At 44.1% G+C, this 24574-nt stretch overlaps 1 protein-coding gene across 1 annotated transcript in view; it reads right to left on the bottom strand.

Moving 5' to 3' along the window:
* The window catches only part of FBXW4 (F-box and WD repeat domain containing 4), a 62648-nt gene that overhangs the window by 36277 nt on the left and 1797 nt on the right, over nt 1-24574 (bottom strand). The window contains exons 2-5 of the mRNA XM_064463995.1: nt 15181-15276; nt 12237-12422; nt 10924-11056; nt 8380-8474 (exon numbers count right to left, since the gene is read on the bottom strand). Of these exons, the coding sequence (XP_064320065.1) occupies nt 8380-8474; nt 10924-11056; nt 12237-12422; nt 15181-15276 (510 nt within the window). The remainder of the gene's footprint in view (nt 1-8379; nt 8475-10923; nt 11057-12236; nt 12423-15180; nt 15277-24574) is intronic.

Here is a 24574-nt window from a genome sequence, read left to right as displayed (position 1 = left end):
ATCAAAGATGCACCAGGGCCTTTTGAGACAACATGGGGGAAGGTAGGAGGGCAGGCATGCCCCCACCCTCCCCACCCATAAATACAGTGGAGCTTCCAAGGAGAATTTAGTAGGAGTTACCCCAGTTAGTGTTGCTGCACACTTGCCCCAAGTATGACTGGGGCAGCTGAGCTGGGCTCCATGCTGGCATCCAGCCTCAGGAGAGTTTAAGTTAAAAGCCTTCCTCATTGAAAAGTTACAGACTGAGCAACGCTGGAGGTAGCTCAGAAGTCATGATCGAGGACTCTGTGTGACAAGTACTAAACACCCTCTTTCCCATTCCTGATAGCTTTGGTTTGCACAGGCTGTGGGCTTCATGAAACATGCTCAGCACCATCCAAAGCTGGGCCCTGAAGAAAAACTCAGTGCGCATAAACCTAAGAACCTCCAAAAGCTGAAGCACCTGGAAGAGTGAATGGATGCCAGCAGTACAGAGCAGACATTCTGAATCCCCCTTGAATTATACAGGATCAAGATACCAAGAGGACATTGATGGTAGCTCTTAAAACTATGCAGAAACCTCTGAAAGGAGGGTTAGGACCCACCTGCAGTGACAGAGCAATCAGATAGGTGGTAGGAGACAGTCAGAGCATGGGTCAGGTGGGATCAGAGAAGCACATCCACAGCTCTAGAGCACTTGGAATATGGATAAGATCACCTGTCCCTGAGAAGTTTTTCATTATGACTCACTGTCTGAGAGCCATCACAATACACTCAGAACAGTTAGACATGATACGTCAACCTCACAACAGTGACACAAGAAGTCTAGAAGACTACAGTCTGCGGTAGTTCACATAAAAGGGAAAAAAAATCCAAACCCCAAAACAGAAACATTTTCCAGCATATATTGGAGGCTTCTGCAAGCGCATTATTTTGAATTAGGTCCTCCAGAAGAGCCACGTAGAGTAAGTCATGGCCATCACCACCACACATAAACCAATCTTGAAGAAACAGAATTTTCTGGCACCCCTCTTTATGCACCATATCTACCAGCATGCAGAGAATACCCTTCCCAATCCCACTGCCAGCTTGCTTCTCTCATCCTGCTGGCATCCTCCAAAGCCCATCTGGATCAAGCTCTCAGTGAAAGGCAACCAAATTTGGGGTGGTGATAGAGTGAAGACATGAACAGTGTGACAGTCACAGCAATCAAGCTGCAGGTTTCATTATGCTTAACACTTTGTTCATGTGTTGCCTCATTTCCTCTCCCTTTTATCCACCTTTATCTCACGAAAGACACCAGTTCAGTGCTACTCAGAGTCCCCACAGAAGATGACAGACTACCAGTGGTAACCAGCTGGGTGGGAGATGAGATGTTAGAAGACTCCAAAAGAGCTTTGGGACAAAGACTAGCATGTGTTTACATAAATCCTACTATACTGCTTCTCCACTGCAAGTTGTTGCCATTCCTAAAACTGTCCCCTTGTTCCTTGGCTCTTACACAATTGTTGAAGCAGGTGAAGACAGGTTTTTTTTCTTCTTGATGTTAAACCAACTAGTTCCTATAACAGAAATCACTTAGCTACAGCAAGGCATGGCCTGGTTTAGGCTGTTGTAAGCCGAGATCCAAACGGGCGCTTCAGGCCAGCTGACCCCTCTACCATTACAATAAGGTACAGTGCTCAGAGCAGACATGACTTCAGCACTGCAACACAGAGTTTCTTACTACAGGGCAATATCCTCCACTATCACCCTCCTTTCAAATGCCAATGGCAGACTGAGGACCAGCCTCCTGCTGTCCTCAGAGTCAATCAACGCTCCTTTAAAGGGGTTAGGCCGCTATCTTAGGACACTACAGCTCGTCTTCCCACCTCAGGGCATGAGCACACATCCTCTGAGTGACACCTCTGGCCTCATCTGGGAGGAGTAACAGTGGAAGCTGAGCCTGGTTAGAGGCATCTGCACCTGGGGCTCTCACCATGCAAGAAAGGTCCATCCCTCTTTGTCCCTCCCTATCCCCAAAAGCAACCCTTTGAAAGGCAGGGGAGGGAACAGACACCACTCTAATTGTAGGAGTGAAACCTGGCATCCCTCCTACCCATCTACCTTTGCACTCTGTTTCTGATTCTCTTTGAACCTCTGGTACAGCTTGTCAGGTCGCTGCCCTCCTGAGAGATCAGAAAAAAAAATATGGCAGTGATTACTATTGTACACTGATTTGCAAGCTGGAAAAAAAGAGACGTAAAAGGGAGAACAGCCTCCATGTGTCAGGCTATGAAAGGGCTGCGACTGAAGCCGCCTGAAAAACAAACCCTTAATTTAAATGTTAATGAAAGTGCTGAAGAGACATCAGAGGCTTTAGTTTCTCTACAAGGAGCAGAATCACCAGGTCTAGAATTTATGGCCCCCTTCACCTCCCTTCTCCCCTTCTCTGCTCCATCAGCCAGAGAAGTTAGGAAAGGAAAAAACCCTAATTTTAACATTAACTCCACACTTCCACCCTGGGATGCAATTGCTAAATTATCTGTTGGCAGGGCACTGATCAAAGGTGGAAAAACAAAGGTACACTGCACAGCCACACAAAGGTAAACAGCAGCCAAGGTCTGGTGAAGTTACCTTCTCCCCAGTGAATTTAAAAAGCAAGAAGTATTGCAAAGTGGAAATACAAACTGCAAACCATAAGGCTGTCAGCCCCCTCAACTAAGTTTCTTCTGTCACATCGATTAAACAGACATGGATTCTCCTGTGCAAACCAAGCAGCACAAGAAAGATGCTTCCCCCAAGCTTTCAGGGACAGACTTTCCCCTCAAGCAAGGGGAAAGACAAGAGAAAACTGCAGGGGGATTTAGGAAAAAAAAAAAACAACCAAAAACCAAAAAACCAATATGCAACATAGCTCTACAGGATTAGAAACAGATGTCTGGGTTCTAACTTAGTCAGCTACTGCCTCCCAAAACCTGCTCACCTGCCCACAACCACTAGTGAGGCAATTCACAGTCACAGAAAACACATACATTAGAGTATTGGCCAAAAGTGACAAAAAGGGAGCATGTCATCAGTCATCTTGAGGGCAAAGGAAAGAAACCGAAGTGAAGAAAGGTAAGTTGCACAGCTTCTCAACTTATAGAAGTGTTTGCATATGTGGTTGTTTCTAGAGGAGAGGGAAAAGGGACACGTATGTTCATGTGTTCACCCATGTGAAAAAGACCAAATATAGTCATTATCACACAATTAAGAAAGTAAAACAAAGTCATCTTCATCCCATCATCAAGAGAACAGTCAGGGCACATGGATAAGACACAGATGTCATTTTAGCTCCAGAAGGGAGAAACTGATACTCATTTCCTGCTCTTCAGCTTTGGGGTGAAAGGGCACCAAGTCAGTTATGACTGTTGCATATATCTAGAAACCTGCATCCAGATCACTCTCCGAGGTCAGTAAGAGATGGTAGTTAACGTCACCACTAACTCTGTAAATCCACCCTGGGATCTCACAGTTGAGCAGGTTCTTCCTGTCCCTGCTTAAGAAACAGCTGCAGGTCAGAGTCCCCTCTCAATTATTCAAACCTACCAGGCTCTACAGAGATCCCTGAGGACAGCAGACCTATCGCTGCCTGCTATTTTGCTGGCAATGCACAAACCTTAATAAAACCCAGTTACTTGTCCCAAGTCCTAGCAGACTCAGAGGTTAACTGTACAAAGCTACGTCAACACAGAGCACCACTTCAGCCAACAGCTCATCTTGATATGCAGTAGGGGATATCTGCTGATAAAAGTGGAACAAAAAATTAGGGTGGGGGGAACATTATCAAGCATTTTAACTGCTGTGCATTAGGGCTTCAGTTGTACAGTTAAAACGACTGCACAGTTGCTCTGACTCAAGTGGATTGTTTTGCTCTAATGCAATCTGCAAGATCAGATTGTTTCACCTTCACAAAAAGTTTCCAGACAGCTTTAAAAAGAAGCCCTCAGAATTAATCATTTTGATTGTTCCCAGTGGAAGAGAGGCCCATTCAGTCAAGGTGCCTGTCAGTAACCCTTCTCTTCCTTGCTGGGGAAAGGAAGTTTTGGGTATGTATTACAATTTGTCTGAGGTTGTCCACAGGGGCAGAGGTCTGCCCAGATATTACTTCCCCATAATATTCCATGAGAGAGGCAATTAAGTTACAGATATTCAAATGAGCATGTTAAAATACATGAGTCTGGTCTTAACTCCAACGCTGCATAAATAGAAGAGATGGAGCAAGAATGGCTTTTTAAATTCAACTGCTCACAGAACTATTCATTTTCCTTTAAATTAAACATTCAATGCAGACAGCTAGTCTTTCTTACAAACTTTCCTCCTCTCTGGAGTATACCTGCACTTCACCAAGGCAACATTTGCAAGGAGAGGTCATGTACTTCAGCCGACCAATGACAGCTAGAAAAGGCGAGACCATCTTTTGGGCTTTCGCACCCAAAGCACATCTCTGCCACAATAGGGCACGTCATGGTTGTCTAATGTTGCCTCAGATAGTACCAAAGGTTTCCTAGCTCTCTATCTACAGTTGCACACTGAAAACCATTTTTGCGCCTCCATCATCTCCTTTCCTGGTTTTAAAATCCGACACACTGAGTACAACATGGAAAGACCACCTCTCAGGATAAATATTTTAAAACCTGAATAGCAAATGCCAGTGACTAGACCCAGCAGGAGAAGCCAGCTTAGATTTGAATACTTTTTCTTAATCCAAAGAATTTCTGAATCCAAGATTAATAATGAATTTAACATCAAGGTCCACTTTTTTCTTTCCCCCCCAGTTTACAAGCTTCTCTATCATTAGGGAAAAAAAATTCCAACAAGTTTTCCCCTCAATAAAGGAACATTTCAGCAGTACAACGTATATCATAAGCCTTATGTTTCTGCAGCTATATATGCCAGGCAATTGGACCTTATTTTCTCCATAAAGCTATCCCTCAAATTAAACTGTGTACAGTGTTCACTTTTCTTCCTTGACTACTGCCACCTCAGGGAATCACAACACATGAAGGTGCCACTATTCAACTAGAAACCCCTGGGTTTGCCTCACTTCGCACATTTGAATTGGTCCACTGCACTCAGGCTTGCCCTGGTCCCTGAGCACACATAAGTCACCGCAGTAAGCACCAGCAAATGGAAGTTTAACATCTGCATGACGCAGAGTTCAAAAGGCAAATGAACTTGGGGAGAAAGGGATTACAAGCAGCTACGAAACATGGTTTAGGGTACACAGCCTCTCTGTAAGTACAGCATTTTACTAATCCATGGAGAAGGACAGCATTGGAAACCAATTAGAACGGTTGCTGGAGCATGCTGAGGCACCCTATTTTAAGGATACTCTTAGACTCTTCTCTAGTCCCTGATATGACAGGCAATGCGAAACCTACTGTCCCAAGCACACTGACCAGAACAGCTATGCAGAAAACCTGCTGAAAACCCAAAACTAACACAACGCCCTCCCCATCCCACTACCTTGCACGGCACTGTTAGGGATCCCCAAAGCAATGAAGCTCCAATAGCACATGGATGTGAAGGCACTTCCATGGCTGCAAAGATTATACAAAGTACTAAGCACGGTTCTCCCACACACAGTAAGAAGAGAAGATCCAATACTCTAGGTACCCTTTTACTGCTTTTTACCCTACTTAATCTCCCTTACAGGCATCATTCTGTCTGCAGACCCTCCAAGCATCCAGTCAGCCCAGCATCACTATACAAAGAATACAGAAGCCTCTCCCTAGCTCAGCACATCTGCAGGAGGACCTCTGTAGTGGTATAGGGAAACTGTGGACAAATCAAAGCAGAATAGCCAAATGAGATGCTGAAGCCAGAGGAGCCACTTTTTAAGAGCACAAGACTCTGAAGTTTAGTTTGGTTGTACAGGAACTGCCCATTAGAGCAGGACTACAGCAGCCACAGCAGAAAACCCAGCTGTGGGTCAGGAGCACATGGGATACTTTCTAAGGAAGCTTCACACAGAGGGAGATATCACTGAAGAAGAAGAAAAGCTTCAACTGTTAATGGGCAGAACTGAAATTCAGTGAGAATACAACCTTGACTACTCTAGAGAGTCTTAGTCCTGGCAAACCTCCAGGTCAGGAAACTGCAGCCTCTCCAAAGCACTTTCAAGGGCTAGAGCTAAAGGAGCCCTCCCTGCTTCTACTCCATTGCATACAACTGCTCTGAGCTGTTCTTGAGTCCATCGTAGAGAGAACTGGTGGGTTCTCAAGCAACAATTGGCCAAAATACTTAGGTGGTTGAAGCCTGATTCTACAGCAGTCCTACACCAGCAGAACTATCCGTTCTTATTGAGGAGCTCTCAGTTTACACCAGCACAAGTGAGAAGGAAGAATCGGGAGGGCACGTCAAATGGTTAGGAGGAAGTGGAGGTTATAGGCCAACGTTCAGCCTCAGTGAGGAACAAATGCATCCAAGCTCTAGCAAGAAGGATGGGGACTGCAAGGGAGGAAAAGCTTCACACACAAGTGCATAGGGAATGCATTCAGGTGAAATATGGGCTCTTGCAAATAATACAGAAACCACAGGGCTCCCCAGAGCAGACCTTGCTAGAAACCAGATATTATCTTTTTGATACTCACCCTCATTAGACAGCAAGCAATAAAACCTATTAGTGAAAAATTCATCTCCCCTGCCCCTTGCCCTGGCCCTCCTCCACCACATGCCCTCCTGCTCTGATCCTCTCTCTCTTCTAGGATGGCTGCGATTTATTCTGAGAAGCGACAGGTTTATAGGTTAGCCGACACCTTCTCTGTGGAATTTTAATTAACTTCTCCCATCGTCAATATGTTAAGGAGCAGGGTTCCCATTATAAGAGGTCAGCAGCGTGTTTCAGGCCCTGCTATATCAGCCGTCAAATTGAAGAATTAATGACGTGGCTAATTGGCTCTAATTCTCCACACACACCCCCCAATATGGAGGGGTAAGGGGGGGGAGTAGGGTGGGCTAGTGGGGGAGGCTGGTACAGTCCACAGTCTCATGAAAAAAATATGAGTGCAGTTTAAGCCCACTTGTTCATGGAGTAGCTGTTCCACTGCCTCCCATTTATCACTCTGCAGGGAGGAAAGGTGGGATGGGGGAGACAGTGGGTAAATATTGTGACAGAGAGTGTGCACAAGCGTGCACACCAGGGAGAGGAACACTGTCCTGACAAGAGGCCACCTCAGTAGGTCATCACTTAGGAGTAAGAAGCAGCATGCCACTGGGCTCTAACCAGCCGTGGTGCTAGAGCCAGAGCCTGCCTGCTAGAAAAGGCCTTTGCAACACAGATAGAAGCAAAGAGCCTCTATCTAACATCTCACAGCAGCATTAACGCACATGGTACTTCTACAAAAACACTGTCTCAAACAGTCGGAGCAATGGGATGAGGGAATGGCAAAATCATAGCAGGCCTTGAGGATCATTTCCCTGATAATGCCATTAGCTCCATACCACTAAGCTTCTGCTGCCTGCAAAACAAGCTTCATAATCTAATGAGGACAGCAGTTGTGGGAAGTATTTTGGTTTTGCACAAGCCTAAAATTTACTAGTTGCAGATATCACATGGACAGCAACAACAGCTCTTCTCCCCCAGCCCCTCCCTTGAGTAGGGCTGAGGAAGAATGCAGAAGACCAGCTGAACAGTGCACCAAAGAGACAGATCATTGCCAGTGGAAGATTTTAACAGCAAGACTAAGTTTCTCAGATTTTCACTTCCTCAAGAATCAAAGTACTTTGAAAAACACCCTGGAAGACACTGGGGTAGGTACTGTCCTTTCCTCCCATACTGAAGTTGTAGTTGTAGCATTATACCCATACTAGAAGCACAGGGCTGCAGGCAGTAGAGGCTGGAAAACCTCATCCCTGAACTCCACTTCCATATTTCCCAGTCCAGCATGCTCAATTTACCAAGAAAACTGAGCACTAGCCACTGCACGCAGCTCCAAGCTGGCTTCCCAAACAAAAAAGCAGGGACTTTTTTTCTTGGCATCTTTTCTGCCAGAGAATGAGAATACAAGTTGGCATCTTTTCAGCACAGAAAATCTCAAGAGGATCCAGCTCATTGCTTCTAATTAGCAAGGCAGGGTATGTTAGAGAGGTTGGTCTGCAAGTAAGAACAAACAGGTCCCACGTGGGACAGTAATAGGAAAACAGGGCCATTTTCACAGCCCCTTTATGAGGAGACCACTCAGCTCTTCTGGGGAACAAAGACCACACAGTCTTCCGTGAGCTCCTGCTGAGGCACGGACACCTGATCAGCCTCCACCCACACCAAAAGTCCCTGAAGTGTCATAGTGGTGCCTTGGAGAGATTTGCGGACACGCAGCCTACCCAACTCCTTTACTTCTCTCTGTTGGAAATTGGGAATAAAGATATCTCAGTTACCTTAATAACGGGCTGATAGCAATGGACCACACTCGATCCTCTGTCTGCACTGTATGTAGACACTGCCCAACTCTGCCCGCGGACAGGGACCAAACCTAAAGAGAGAGATGCATGTTATGCCATATCACCCAGAAGGTAGGATGCAAGCTGCTAGCGTTGTGCTAGAAGAGCTACCAAAACCAGCATGCTCACCTTCCCCGAGATCCTCTCCCTGAATTCCCATTACTTATTTTGAGGAGCAGAGCCTTCAATCACTGGCAGAAACAAGCACTAAGTTACACAGAGATTCAGCTTACGCGTATCACCTTCCATCCCACTGGTAACAGAGAGAGCACCCCCATTACCACACGTTCTCTAGGGCAGCACTCAACACGGAGACTTATATTCTGTAGTTAAATAAACAAGAAGTGGGATTTGTTCAAATCTGCTGTTCCCTTGAACAGTGTGGGAAGACTATGTACCATCCCCAGAAAATTTCCATTCATATTATCTATAAAATTGTTCATTATCCTGTACAATATTTTTTTATAAACCCACCTCTTTTCAACCAAGTTTAAGTGTACCCCAGACTATTTTCAACCAGGCCCTCCCTTTGCTCACTGACAATGTGAAAGAATCTCTTCCTGCCCCCATCTGTGTGTACATGCACACTCCCTTCCACCAGTCCACCACACACCCTGCTTTGGTTTTGAGTCCTAATAAAGTCCCCCAGATTCTTGCTGGGGCCTCTGCTGATGGCCCTCATTTTCCCCACTTTACCCTCATTCTTGGCCCATAGGACTCAAGCCCCCAGTTCTCTATAACCAACCCCCAGTGTTTCACTTCAAGACTTCAAAGCTAGGAGTGCCTTATTTGTTTGTTTGTTGATAATGCCCAGGATTGCAGGCTATTCTTGTCAGCGGGGAATTTAGCACCTAGTGTCAGCAAAAGCAGCAGCAAAGCTTAACTCTTTTAAGGCATCCCTATCTCCCACAGGTTAAAAATATTGCTCAGAGCACGCTATCTGGTGCCTATCACACAGGAATGTACATTAGCAGCTCTTCAGGGCTTAGTCCTAATCAACACTCAGCAGAGCCCTCAATAGCTTAGACACTTAGAGCCCCTTTAAAAGGCTGGTAGGGATTCCCTTCCACCCTCCAAGAGTCTCACTCATGCAAACAAGGCAGCCTACAAAAGAGATGATAAAAAAAAAAAAAAAAAGAAGGTGAACATCCCTAGAGCCTACGCTGTGGAGAGCAATGGGTGGGCAAGATCTCACACTACCTCCAAGAAAAACAGCCTTAAATTCCCCAGCCTTCAGGAATTTGTTCTCAAGGTCGGGGAGGTCTATCCTCTGGCTGCTGGGGAAGCAGCAAGGCGGCACTCTCCCAGCAAAGACACTCCACAGAACACAGAGGAGCAGCCCTGCTTAAATGTGAGACAAGCAGCATCAAGGCCTTGCTCCCAGGAGGCAACAGTGCTCTTTGCATCTGAGCACTGTTCAACTTGGGAATGTTTTTACCCAAGAGTACACCCATACAGAGGGACCAATGAGAACAAAGAGGGTCATGCTGCTCAGCAACATGTCAGATAGTTACCCATTACCACACACTTCCTATAAAACCTTGAAAGAGGTATTTAAATCTTTCTTTGCCTCAACTTCCCCTCTTGCAGAACAGGAATAGCAGTTTTTCCTCTTACCTCCATTAACGCTCTACGATATGCACCAGGGACCAAGAGCATCCATCAGCCTTCTCTGAGCAACAGCCAAAGCTTTCAGCAACCACTTCTAACAATGAAACAAGTGGTTGTGAAGTTCCTACAGGTACTGCATTGTGCTAGCAGGACAAGGGTGAAACACCTACACAGAGTTTCTTAAACTACTGAAACAGAGCTAGTTACAGCACAGGAGAACAACTCTCCAGGTCCATGTAGGAACACAGCACTGCCAACCAGATCCAGAAGGACAAAAATCAACAAGGTCCTGCCTCAAAAAGAAATCACCAAAAATTATATGACAGGATTCAGTGATATCAACTGGAAGAGAAAAATGGGAGCTAACAGTATTCATAGTCTAACTTCAGTCCTGGTTTGCAAACCAAGCACCATTAAAAAAACAAAACCAGAAAAAACACCAAACATGCTATTCCTTAAAGAGATCAAATATACAAAGAGCATGTGAAGCAGCACCAGCACTGCATCACAAAGCAAGGATGTGCTTGAGATACAAATGGCAAATTTCAGACTAACTGGCATGGATCTCTGCTGCACTGTTAGACCAATGTACAGTGAAAGAAGCAAAACATCAGCTGCCACCTTCTGTACTGCCCAGTTTAAACCAGCAGCTGATGTCATAAAGTACTGCCAAATCTCTTTCTTAAAAGCTTGGTGTGGCAAGCACCTTTTCAGAGATGTGAGCCTACGCCAAGATACCCAGTGGTCCTCTTGCAGACACATAAGACAGGGCTCACAACTGGTTCTGCTGACACTTAAACATTCCTGGTGCAAGACCTCTGAGGTCACCTCTGCAGCAGCACCTGCAGCTGTTGGAACATCACTGCTCACCTTTGCTGATCTGTCCCGGGAGCCGCTGACAATGAGGCCACCTTGGAAGTCCACACAGTTCACCTCCTGTTCATGCGCAGCAAACTTGACGCTGTAGGAGCCATGTATCTTGTGAAGGACAATATTTCCATCTCTGAAAAACAAATCCCCGGGGAAGGAGTCTGTATCAGTTGCACCTCCCTCAGCCATGAACCTTCCACTAGTGCTTAGGAGTGCCACAAAGACCAGGACTGATCTCTCATGGGAGCTGAAATTCATGCAGCATTATTAACCCTCTACTCCTCACACATTACCTGTTCTCTTGCAATCCCACATCTGGCCAGTCAAAGCCTGATCTGCTGCACATAAAAATTTTCCTGCCTATCTTTCCACCCTCCACTTTGTGTTAAGCTGCAGAAACTAAGAGCAGCCATTCCTCCTCCTACTGCTTGGAGCTTGCCAGAACCCTGGCTGGATGCTGAATGACTGGAGTAAGGCAACAAGTGAGAGGTCATTCTCACCCATGTCCAAGCCTCAGCCTTTCATTCATTTCAGAGCAGCTGTGCAGGGTATTGTACTTTGAATTAACTACAAAGACATTTAGACGCTCTTTCAGCCAATACAGTTACTGGAATTTTAAATGCATGCCTTCATTTTCACCTGAATTTTGGGCTACAGTTCACAGTGGAGAGTCTCAAAGATACCCAGGGCAGACAGCCATGCTTGCATCTCCCAATTCTGTATTTAAGTGCTGTGTATATTAATAGCTAAAACTTTGCAAATAACAGTTCTGCCATTTGCTGTAGTTGAAAAAGGCCAGTCAAATGCAAAATTAATTGGAGAAGTGTGTGTGTGCTGGAATGCTTGGCAGTTTTCCCCCTCTTCAAAATTGTATCAGTAGGTCTAATAAACATACATTTGTCTCTAGAAAGCTTTATGCACCACTGCAGTCCCACTTAACCAGCAGTTCTGAATACTAGAACACAGTCTAGCCACTCTGACTAACAGGGAAAGAAATTAAAATTGCACATCAGGCAGGATTGTCTGATCAGTCAATTCTGATTAAACAATCCTGTGGACATCGACAGAAGTTCAAAAGAGAAAAGGACACTTTATAAGGTCAACAGCATGAGACTCTGTTCCTCCACTACTGCAACAGAAGCTTTTTCAGGACAGAACCAAATCATAAACAAGGAAGCAACAGCACTTGAACGCAGCCAAGCATGAGGACACTGTGTAGCAAGTTTGACCCCTCTGCTCTGGACTGGAGTTACACAAAACCCTTCCAGCTTCACTGCCACACTCCTTGAGCCCCTTCATTCATCCACACTTACCCCCCTCCACTGACGATGTGGGAGTTGACAAGAACAAAGCGACACACATCCTCCTGGTGGCCAGAGAAGATAGCCTGAGGGTGACGCTGCAAACCTGCACCATCTGGGCAAAGCCGGTAGGCCTGGATGTTCTCCGCTTGAGACAGGTAGAGATACTCGCCATCCAGCTCCATCCAGGGCATCAAACTGCAAACAGACAGCAGATTGGGGGGTGGGGGGGTGCAGGGGTGGGGACAAGAAAACTCAACAAAATAAAAAACCTTACATACAAAAAGAAAAAAAATAAAGATTGCATATGTAAACATATCAACAAAAGCAAATGCCCACTCAAGAAAACTGAAGTTGGAGCTGCTGCAAAAGCAGGGGTTAATATAGTAGCACAGCTAAGACGTGAAGCTTTGCCAGCAACATACAAAGCAAATCACATTGCTGGCATTTTTCTAACCAAGAGCCGAGGAAAAAGCAGCATGGAATCTCCAAAAAAAGAAGATGGCCAAGAGTCTAGTGAGTTTAGATAGGAAACACTTAAGGCTCCCTGAACCCTCTTCATGAGTTCTGTACTTTTTAAGAAACTAGACTATCAGACATTTGTGAGCTATACTGAGCATTTCTAACAGAGCCTTCAATATAAGGCTTTTAGTGCAAACAGTCAGTCCTGATACTGCCCAGAAGAGACCACACAGCTGCCACTGTTTCACGCGTGTCTGAGCAGGGAGCACGTCACATCAAGTAACACAGGTCTTCCTATAATGTCCTCCACCCCCTGCAGTCTCTGTATGCTAATACATAAAGCAGCAGGGTAAGCCTGAGGCTATCCAAGAACTTTGTGCTCATCATGTAGAGGAAATATTTTTCTACATTCACACCTCTTCCACTGCTGAGCCAAAAGCAATTGCAGAGTAATGTCTCTTGATTTTTGTTGCCCATCTTCCAGAAGAGCCCATACATCCTATCTGCCTCATGCTATCTATGGGACAGTGGCAGCTTTCTGCAGGCAGGTTCCAGGCCAAGAGCGGTAGACTACTAAAGAAGCTGTTCCAAAGCATTTGGAAGATCGGAGTGCAAAATACACTTCACTTCCTGGGAGAGCGAGGAGACACTCAAGCAACGTCTGATTCAAGTCTGTTATCACAAGAAGTTTATTTACTCTTGAAACAAAATCAAAATAAAGAAAACAGAATGGACTACAATGCCCAGTTAGGAAGTGCTCTCTTTCCTCAAGATCTTGCTTTTGTGTAGCCTCCAGAGAATCAGCAAATAGGCCTTCTGGATATGGCAAGGCCAGATACAGAGAGACATGGGACTCGTGTCCTATGGCGCACAGATGTGTGAAATTGTCTCCCTCTGCAGTCATTGGCCAAGTGCACCAATACCCATGCAAACTCTGAGCAAAATCAGAGCCTTTACACCAAGCAGCCTTTCAGTTTTCAACCTATTCAGGAACAAACTGTTTGAAATCAGGGGGGCTTCTCAAAAACCTGTCTCTCCCTTTTTTGCAAATCATTCATCCTCAGAGGTCATGATTTTCTGTGTCTGCAGAGCCATAATGCAGAGCCACACCTCATAACATCACAATGAGGGACTAGAAATAAGCAAGAGGACAGATTGCTTATTAGATAGAAGGTTCCTGCTTGCCTGCATTAATCTCCAATAACAGGCTTTTAGTCACATGGACAAAGCCGTTGAGCATAGGTTACAGTGTTCATTTGGGACTTGATCATATGCATGCAAAAAGTAAGAGGCATCTTTGGAGCAGCAGCTTTGGTTTTAGGCAGACTTTGATCTCCCCTTCTTTCCTCCGACTCCTACGCAGTCCTCTAAAAGCAAGTGAATATCCAGCTTACCTAGACTACAGCCAGTTTCTGTGGCTCTCCTCCTGCTGCAGTTTAGCTTTTTACCTTTTTCTATGGCTTTTTCATAAGGAGAAGTAACAAATTTGAAGCAGGATAAAGGAAAATTAGAGGATGCAGTTTGGATGGTGGCCTCATTAAATCAGTCCTTGCCTTTTCACTTGGGAAGCTGGTTTAGCAATGATCTTTAACATCCACAGAGCTGGTCTTCACAGATGGTCACAAGCTCGCAAGCACTTCAAAGGCAGGTATACAACCTGCCCCAAAAACCACTCTGCTCATTACAGCTGTTCCCAGGACTTTATACAAGCATAGGTACATTATTCATCGCTTCGATCTACACAGCACAAAAAGGCATGAAAGCTCAGTAGCGGGTCCCTGTTCTTTAGCGTCTAACAAACCATAGTCTTTCTCATTTCTCCTTCTGTCTAATGATGTGAAAGCTGAAATTTTAGATGTGCTGTTCAGACAAGAGACCTATCTTATACTCTGCTTTGAAAGCTGAGTATGCCTTTGCAAGCAAGAATTTAACAACAATCTCCTCTTGTTAATGTCAAATATGCTTTTTCTTTCTTTTTTTTTTTTTAAGTGAAGGAGGGAAGCATATGGTAGAAGAATGGCAATCACCATTTTAGATTTGTACATCCAAATCAGGAGCTGGGCTAAAGCACAGGAGACAAACCAAGCATTCTGAGGGGACACAAGACCATGTCTGGGATCAAGCCATGCTCATTATCAGAGGAGGACAGGAAGATGCTCATGGTACACAGCAATAGATATGAACATTAACAGTTTGAAATCTGTAGTAGATCACTAAATCCAACTAGAACTGCACAGATCAGAACAATGCCAAATTCAAGCTCTTACTAAGAGAGGAGCTCTTGACTGTCAGACTGAATCTCTAGGGCCAAACAGCCACTCCAGTTACCCCACAATCCAGCTAGCCAGCAACATCCAAAACAGGCCAGCAATATCACTTGTAAGACCCCGTGGATCACCAGGAACGGGAAACATCTCATTTTGGGCACAGATGCAAAGCCAAGGCCCTGCAGCAGCGGACACAGCACGAAGTAGAAGAGAAAGGAGCCACTTGCTTGCATTTCCATTTCAGGACCGCCTCCCTTCGGCAACGTCCGTGTCTCCAGTTCTGAGATACTTTCACCCTTTCCTTCACTGGAATGCCAGCCGCTCTGCAGACAAAAGGAAGAGAGATGAGATTAGCAACCAGGACTGATGCTACACAGACAACAAACACACTCAAGCTGGTCACAGGTATGCCCTCACTCTGTTTCCACAAACGATGGACTGGCAAACATTGATGGTGCCTGAGCCACACTAGGGCAAGTGCACTCGTGAGAGTTGACAAGAAAGGAACACTGAGCAGAGTGGGTGCTTATCAGCAAAGAAAGCCTGATGATCACTAGTGTACAAGCCTTAAATCTGATCAAGATCTGATCTAGTATACTGAATGCAACACAAGTTCAGACAAAAATGTAATCAAAAGAATGACAAGAAAGTACCAGAACAACCAGAGAAACAGGACATCACTCGTCTAATAGAGACTAAAGAAAGCCAGTAAAGATATGGACAACACCATACAAGAGCAGATAAATGAAACACTAGTCAGAAGAACACAAACTAGAAGCTAGAAGGGTGCATCTAGCCAGAAGACTAGTAAAGAAACTGCTCCAGACCCTCACCTGCCTGACAATCACATAACCAGATGCAATAATTAGAAATCAAGGTATGTTCAAACTGAAAATAAAATTTATCCGTCTATAACCACCCAATGCACATGCACAGAAAAACAAACTATCTTTTGCAGCAGCTCACCAAAGGATAGAGAATTCCCCCACATCATTGTCTGACTCTAAGTAGAGAATTTTCCAGAGTTACTAGAAGAGAGACTGTAGTTCATAAGCAGTTGCTGGGATACAAATCAAAGTTATTGGGATGAGCTGAAACAAGCCAAGATCAACACAGCTCAAGTGGTGACAAAAGGTAGGTACCACAGAGACCTGGGACCAAGGTCTCCTTAGAGTCCACATGAACATACCCAGTTCAAGCAGCTGTTCAACATCTGTTTTGCTTTCATGATTAAAGAGGGGCTAAGTAAGGCAGCTTTATCTCCAATCTTTCTCATATCATAAACTTAATTATTCAATATCCTTGGTGGAGCTGCTTAGGTAGAAAAGATCAGGGAAGTACAAACAAGAAGAAACTCTTGAAGTTATCCTTTGTAACTAGGGGTTGTGAACCACTTACTAGATTACAAGAGTTTACCCCCCCTTCATGCATTTCTCAACAGCCAATGTTCCCAGATGTACAGGATGAACAGAAGATCCTTGAGACGGGGACTGGTGCCTGATCAGAACCAGTTCCCTCCTCCCATCCATACTGTGTCCCCAACCCACTTCCCAAAAGTGGGATTTTTGGGTACTCTGCCATTTTTAAAACAAAGATTAGCTCCCTGTAAATAAATATCTCCTATGGTTGTTAATGGGTGTAGGAATCTCTAACCTGGCCCTGGGGCCTGGCCAGATTCTCATTTTCCCAGCCTTCCTTCCATAGCCTCAGGCTCCTTTTTTCTGCTCACCCTTCCCTCCCCTTTTCTATGCTTTCCGGCACTTAGTCACCATTATAATTTGACCGCATTCCTGGGCATGTGACCCATTTTAAACAAAAACAGAAACCACACACAGAAAAGCTTTTCGCCCCCTAGAAAGCTTTGCATCTCTAAGTTTATGATCAGTAGAGCCACACCAAATAAAACTGCACCGAGGAAGCTACAAGCTCTTTACTTTTCCTAACCCTTTAAAAAAATAAAATAATAAAACTATAGAGTTAGTCTAGGCTGCAAGAGGAGGAATTCCTTTTTTAAAAGGGAGAACTTGCAGGAGCTCCTGGGGCCAGATAGCGTCTGAGATGAGGAATGCACAGCACTGTAAAGTCAGGTCAGGTCCAACAGCCTACTCACTGCTTATTACTCTCCCAGACAGAGAGCTCAGACTCTCCGCCTACATCCAATTCCATTCATTACTCCGAAACACTTCTCCTCCCCACACTCAACCCTCAGTTAAGTTTTCCCCCCATACAGATTTTAAGCCACCAGCTTGCACAGTGATGGAAAACGCACTCATGCCACAACCCCCTCCTGATGCATACTGGCCCAACCAGACATCCTGAGCTCAACACACAAACTCTACTAAGACTAGATGTAATTTCCAAGGCTCTGAAAAAGGTGAATCTAAGGTCAAAAAAGCAGCTTCCATGTTGCACTGCTGGTCACTTTTCTAATTGGGGGCAGGCCTTGATCCTCCTGCTGCTCAAAGCAGAATTTTAGAAAAGTCACACATTGGCTTGGCCCACTGTACCAGTGCCCTATTGCAGTTACTCCTGTAACAGACACCTTGTTCTTCCACACAAATCAACAGTTCCTGTCTGGAAGGTTGAGGCTTGGGTGGGGAGGACTATATGGGGGAGGGTCTAGTGGGGTTTTGGGAGGTTTTGTTTGTTTTGTATTTTTGTTTCTTTTACTGTTAATAGATTTATTATTCATTCAGCCTGTCTCTTCCATATATCAGTTCTGGATCCAGCTCATTTAAACATGTCTTAGAAGCATCCACCTTTCATTTCCCAGATATTTAACCAAAATAGAGGCAAGAAAGGGGACAGAACATATGGAAGTCAAGAAAAAGGGGATGTAGAAATTGGACTGATTCATCCCTCTCCTTTGCCAATACCAGAGCAGCAGAGACTGAACTGCAATAATTTCAAGTGTTGGCCAGAGACATTTCATCCCCTATACCAGAACAGAAGTTAAATCAAGCCCATTGATAGAATAAAGTGCTGAGATATAATTCAGTAATTTTATTTGCTTCCTCAACAGTACCCCCATAGCAACTGCCAGAATACATCAAAAAAAGGTGTCAAGCATCCCAGCAATGCATGAGAGCAGTTGTCAAATCTTAGAAAGTTAAAAAGGGCATCACCATATAAACTTAATCATTTGATAAAAAAAGAACCTTTTCTCCCCTACAAACACTGTTTTGCTTCGATCATGATTGACACACTTTCTATACATGCAAACCTTTAAGAATTGTTCCATGATGACCTGAGACAATCAACAGACCTCACATCTACACAGAGTGGTTGACTTAACCAAGTACCTCCCACTTCAGCAACTGGATCGAACATCCAAAGGTTCATAAGGTGGGTTATTCTCCTGAAGACAAATGCTATGTAAAATGCTGTGGAGGGACCACTATCCACCAGCCAATGAGCACCGTGACCTTTCCTAGTATGCAATCCAGCAAAATACTAACCCACATGCTTAAAATTCAGTACACGCTTAAGTGCTCTGTGAAATCAAGACCTGGGCATTCACATTCTCGGAGACACCACCCAACAATGAACTTCAAGGTTCTTGAAAGCTGGCTCACTGAGAAAGGACAGCTATTTTTACCAGGACCTACAGAGCCCTGCATCAGAAAGCAACTGAAATAGAGCCCGTCATCCTAGAAGGATGACAGGAAACATGGGATGAAGGAACCAGTGAATGTGAAAACTCAATGAAATTCAAGCAAAATATTCTTAAAGCCAGAGTCCATCATTTTATCACCTCTGCTAGAGCATCACAATTATCAACAGCTGATAAAGTTATATGATCAGAACACATGAGGCTATCTTTGTTATTAGCTAATTAATCCAAAAATCACTCCATCAGGATCCCAAACCACATGGTGCAATAAGTGACCTGAGCTAATGCACTTATCCAATTGCACGTACTCCTGATGGAAGTCCCTTTACAAAGACTTTGTTAACACTAAGAAAAAGAAGCTGAACATTTCTTACAACCCAAAAGAGTTTTAGGATAAAAGTCATCCCAAGCAACCCTTTATAAAGGATTTTTCATTTCCCCCTTCCTACCTTACCCCACCCTCAAAAAAAGTTAAAAGTATTTTGCTCAAATTATGGATTTCCTCTCTTTCTTGGCAGAGTTACCAAAAGAAATATAATATTCCTCCTGGAGCCTACTACCCAGCTGCTGAAGTGAGAGACTGGGACTATCCCCAGCAGCACCAGTGACCCAGGTGACTCAGCCACCATGGCAGTCACTGGCCTGGGCCCCAAAAGAAAGCAACGAAAGAAAGAATCATTCAGCCAGAGACTAAGCATATCTCCTCCTAAAGCTTTACCGCCACCAGTTTTTGCCTTCAATGATCTCCTCCCCAGCCAAACTCCTTTACCACCAGAAATGGTATTTCTGCAATAGCAAGAGCTTCTGTGCTTTACTACATCCCGAAGAGATTTCTACTGGCCGTCTACAATTTCAGCATGTGCCAAAACAACAGTGCCTGCAACAACATATACCATGTTACAGAAGATAACACCAAAATGTCATACTGTATATTTTCCCAGCTGCATGGGGCATCCTAACCCATCAAAATCCTTCACGTTTTGCTACAAGTGCTGAAGAGCTCATCTGGAAATGCAAGTCTGCAGAGACCTGCTGAGACTGAATCTCTTCCATGGACAAAATCTGCTATCTGCATAAAAGCTGTCACCAGTCTGACTGGAAAGGTCATATAGAGGAACAAATAGGTCACAGTGGCTAAGCCCCACTTTCAACCTTGGCCCTGTGGCAGGGTTGTCTAACACAGGGACCAACTGGACTTATTTGTGTAGTCCGGACACACCTGTTGAGTGGCAGGGTCTCAGTGCAGTTACAAGTCATGGGCCACCAACAGACAGCCAAGAGGGAAAAGCTATTTACGTCAGGAGCTCCTGTTGCTGTCCTCAACAAGTCGGCTGACTTTCAAAACGTCTCTTCCAGGACAAAAATTCCACCTGAATTCCTTTAGTACGTGACCCTTATTTAGCTTACCGCGAGGTTCAGTCTGTCTTCTATGCTCCCCCCCTTCCTACTTGACATGGGTTCCAATAACTCTGAGATGGATGAGAGCTCTGCAGACTGTTCTCTCGCTGTTCCTTGCCTCCTTTGGTGTGCCTATGCTAACGCAGTTAGATGTTACTAGGCTGTGCAGGTTTAACGCTCCACCTCACAGCTCTCATTAACAATTCACCTGCATGAAGAAGCCAGAGACTCTAAAAAGAGCCAGAGCTGCAGGTAAATTTCTGTACAGGCAGCAAAGACACATACCTTCACATGGGCTTTACAAGAAAATCATCATTGCCACGACTGAGCCAGACTACTCTGCCATCAGATGCCTTCTCCCTTACAAGTGACTGCAATGGGATCATGGCTAGAAATTCCAGGCAGGGTTTGGCCTCTCTCAGGGACTTATGTAGCTTTTTGGGGATGAGATCTGGGCTGCTTCAAAAAAATGCATAGCCCTGGGAAGATCTGAGAAAACCTGCAGGTGCTCAATAGTTGTAACGAATATTCTCATTTGAAAAAGTAGACTGTCAGAGTAGCATTCGGATAGAGCGAAATAACCCATAGCTAGTTCAGTTATGCAGGTTACAGGGATAATAGCAACAAGCAGAGCATGCATTTTTTTAAGCCCTGAACTAGATAAAATTCTTCTTCCACTTTGAACTTGTCAAGATTTTAAGGGAAGGGTAGGCAGGCCTCAAAGAACTCTTAGAAACAATTTCACACTCCCCGAACAAGAAGCAGTTTCGATATTGAAAAGCTGTCCTAGCAGATCTATCCTGCTCAGAATTATCAGTTTAAAGACGGAATAAGAACAAATCTAACAGAAGTTTCTAAAAATCGCTGACTTTTCCAGTACAAAGCAATAGCTGTGTGCCCTCTTCCAGGCTTTTGCCATTATTGCAATATCCTCCCCAGAGTATTCCCCTCTGCACCATCCACACCAGTTCGTTGCCTACTTAATTTCTGACTTAAAGTAATGAAACTTTTGTAAAACAAGTTTTAAAAAGATGAAGGAAACTGGAGCAGCTTTACAGGCTTTCACACTCCCTCCCCCTCCAATACTGAAGGCAGAGGTCTCCTATGATTGCTGCAGTTTGCGTTTGGATTTGACTTGCAAAGATTGGCCATTTCCTGCTCCTGCAGGTGTATGTATTTTTCCAAGATCTGGAGAAAACACAGCTTTTATTAACTCACAGAAATGCTTACACAAGCTCTTAAATACACAAAGATGATAAATTCATCCATTAATGAACCTGTTTCTCTGAACTGCAGAATATACCATGATTCTAGAGGGCAAGGCCAAACAGGAGTCAGAGAGAGAAAACATGCAGTGGAACATTTCTGTATTTTGACAACAGCTATTAATATATTACAAAGAGCATGTTGTCAAGCTATTTAGGTTGCAACTTTTAACTTGCCCTCTAAAATTCCTTTGTAACAAAGAGGAAATAAGTTTAGCCCAGCTGCAACTTTATTCCTTTCCTCCATGCTTTAAATAAAGAATCACCTTGCAAGGAGCTTTTTGCCTCTCCGATTTCTCCAGTCCAAGGTGGTCCAGCAGGCAGGCACTGGATGAAGGCTTAAAACACCCTCTGCTATTCCTGGCTCTGACACTGACCTGCTGCACAGAGGGCAGCTTGGTTGACATCTCCCTGCCTCAGCTTGCCCTCCCAGCCCTTGTTTACCCTGGCTATTTAGGCAGCAAGCTCATCAAGGCAGAGACTGCTCTTGCTAGGCCTGTACAACAGCTGGCAAAACAGACACAGACTACCAGACACAACTGTAATATCACTATACTCACCAAAAACCCCAAAGGCTTTGTGCTACTGCTCAGCTGCAGTTAGCTGCAGAAAGTGTTCTTAATCCTTAACTTTTCTGTGATATGCTGCCATGTGTTTTTGGAACAAAAATGCTCCATTCACCTTACGTCAGGGCTCCACTCTTGCTTCAGCAGCTCCTACTACTGAGTGAAGCAAAAATCTTCAGCATAGGGACTATCTTTTTACCATCCCCATGACAAGGTCTTGTTGCAGTACAAGTCTACAAATAAGATTAACATGACTATACAGAACAAGGCATAGACAAGTCAGAGAGGCTTGTAGGACAGGTGCCAAGAACCACATCCATCTAAAACTACTCTATGCTTCCATAATACCGACACAACATTCTGTTAAGCATTTGCTTACTGCTGACTCAGAGAAGAAAAAGCACATTTTTAACACTAAGAACACGCTTTAAGAACCCTTCCAAGCCAGGCCCTGCTGTCCTTAATATACAGTAATTCACACTGATGCAAATCTAGTGATTCCCCCACCACCGCTCCCAAGGAATAAAGTGTACGGAAACATTGCTCAAAGCCAACTTCTTTCTTCTTCTGCAAGTGCACGATTGAATCAATATCTTAAGTATTTAACTTTGCTTACATCCACAGCTCCCACTTAGCTGAATCTACCAGAAAGGGCAGATACAAGACTATGAATATGCCTTTCAGTGTAACAACTAGTGTCTGGGATTAAGTCCACATCTTCCTTTGACAACATTAGCAAATCAGTTTAACATTTTTTAAGCCTAAGTATGTGTCCTGAGATAACCATAGCTGGCATTTTTTAAAGGTAGATAGTCAGGATGAGAAGTAGATAATTTTAAAAATTAAATCAAATCATTTCAGGTACACTACAATTTCTCTTTTCCATGCTGCTAACAGTTAGGGTTTTGCAACCAGTTTCTTATAAACTTTCTCTGCCCTATTTCAGCGTAAAGAAGTTTTATAAGCAAGCTGACTGTGAACAGTTGCTTCATATACAAGCTAAAGCCTGTTCCCTCTGATCTTCCTGTTGCAATTATCTGAAGATATACCTAACAGAAAAAACATTTTAAAGAAATGGTGTCATTTTCAAGTTAATCACCCTTTTAAAAAATGGGGAAGGGGGATAAGTTTCACAGCTATCTTACACTCTAGGCTCAAATTTATCTCTATTTACAAAGCATTAACAGATGGCTTATCAAAAGCCATTTAACAGCAGAAATGATCAAACTATGCTGAGATTTTTTTTTGTTTTGTTTTAAACAGTAAATACTCCCTAGACTAGTTTTTAACTTATGCCAGCCTCTCAGGGACCATCAGTTTAAGACCTAATGTTAGAACCATGCACGTTATTTCATTAAGTACATTTACCATAAACGATTCCAGCCTTTGCTTTCTCAATTGTGGACAGCATTGCACAAAAAACCTCTTAAAAGCAAAACCCAATGTTCACCTCATGCAACATTACCCAGAACGTGCAACAGAATCTTCAGCTCTTGAGTCAAACCCAAGCTTGACAAACTCAGGATTTACTCTATATCACTAAAAAAGCACAGTTATCAAGAAGATCCAGCTATCCATCATCTTCATCACCATTCTATTCACCCAGTGATATTTTAGCTTAAATACCTACTCAGCTCAAATCTAACCTTCAGCGAGCAACCTACTGGGTTACCACTTAGAATTACTATCAGGAAGAAAGACTACGTGCACAGAAGCTTACCTCAACCCCATTCCCAACTTGTATCAGTTAGTTAAATAAAATATAGCCTCTCTGCAAATCTTTCTCCCTCAACTGCAAGAGCAGCAATCTTGGAGATTGCTCTTGATCTTGGAGACATGCATGCGAGCAACAGGTATGGAAGAGGCATGGCTATTTAAAACCCTCAAGCTGCCACAGAGAGTATTAAACTCTTCTTCAGCTAAGCACAAATTTTACAGCTGTACAACAGCTCAACACATGCACTTGTGCTGGTTCTTCTGGAGACGTACAGATACCCAGACCCACCTGTACTGTGATTATGTCCTTGTCTTTTATCTGTTGCCAGAGCAGTCTACCCAACTGGAGCTAAACTGCTGCAACTGCACTGAGATGCTGGATCGCCACACAGGGAAAAGAAGGGCTTGGCCTTCAGGTATTCTCCGTAAGATCTGGCATGCTATTTCAAAGAACTGAAGATTGTCTAAGCCTTCCATGAAGTTAAAAGTAATTAAAGGACTCATCCTCTAGATATATCTCAAGGTTCCTGCATAACCAGCTTGTAATGTCACCTGGTGTGTTACCCATGATTGAACTCCCTAGGACCAGGGCAGTGCCGACCAACGCTAAAAGCAGCACTCAGAACTAAAGTTGTTTAAAGAAAACTTGAAAATAGGACTCAGCACAAAAGCACGTCCTAGAATTACAAAAAAAAACCCTGTTCATAGCAAACCTAACAACATTGAAATCCCTGGGAGCTTATGATACTCAAGCAGCCTTCCATTCACTTAAACCCTCTGACCTAGCAAACCTCTTCTGTAGTTGTTTATAGACCTGAATTCCTCTGCAGGGGGAAGTGGTGGTCCTTACACACACTGCACCTGCTCTGCTGTACACCTGATCCCTCCTGCAATTGAAAGAGCATAGTACCACCTTATTCTTAATGAAAAATACAGAACTTCATTTCCTCAGGAGACAAAATCATATATCACAGTAGACTGAGTCCAACACACGGCCATTCTGCAGCACTTATTCCTGCTGACTTCCAAGGGAACCATGCTTAACTTTCAAGCTATGAAGACT

Source organism: Phalacrocorax carbo, chromosome 12 (genome assembly GCF_963921805.1).
Source record: "Phalacrocorax carbo chromosome 12, bPhaCar2.1, whole genome shotgun sequence".
NCBI lineage: Eukaryota > Metazoa > Chordata > Aves > Suliformes > Phalacrocoracidae > Phalacrocorax > Phalacrocorax carbo.
Note: the sequence above shows the minus strand (reverse complement) of the source record. Positions and strands in the feature narration are given on the sequence as shown.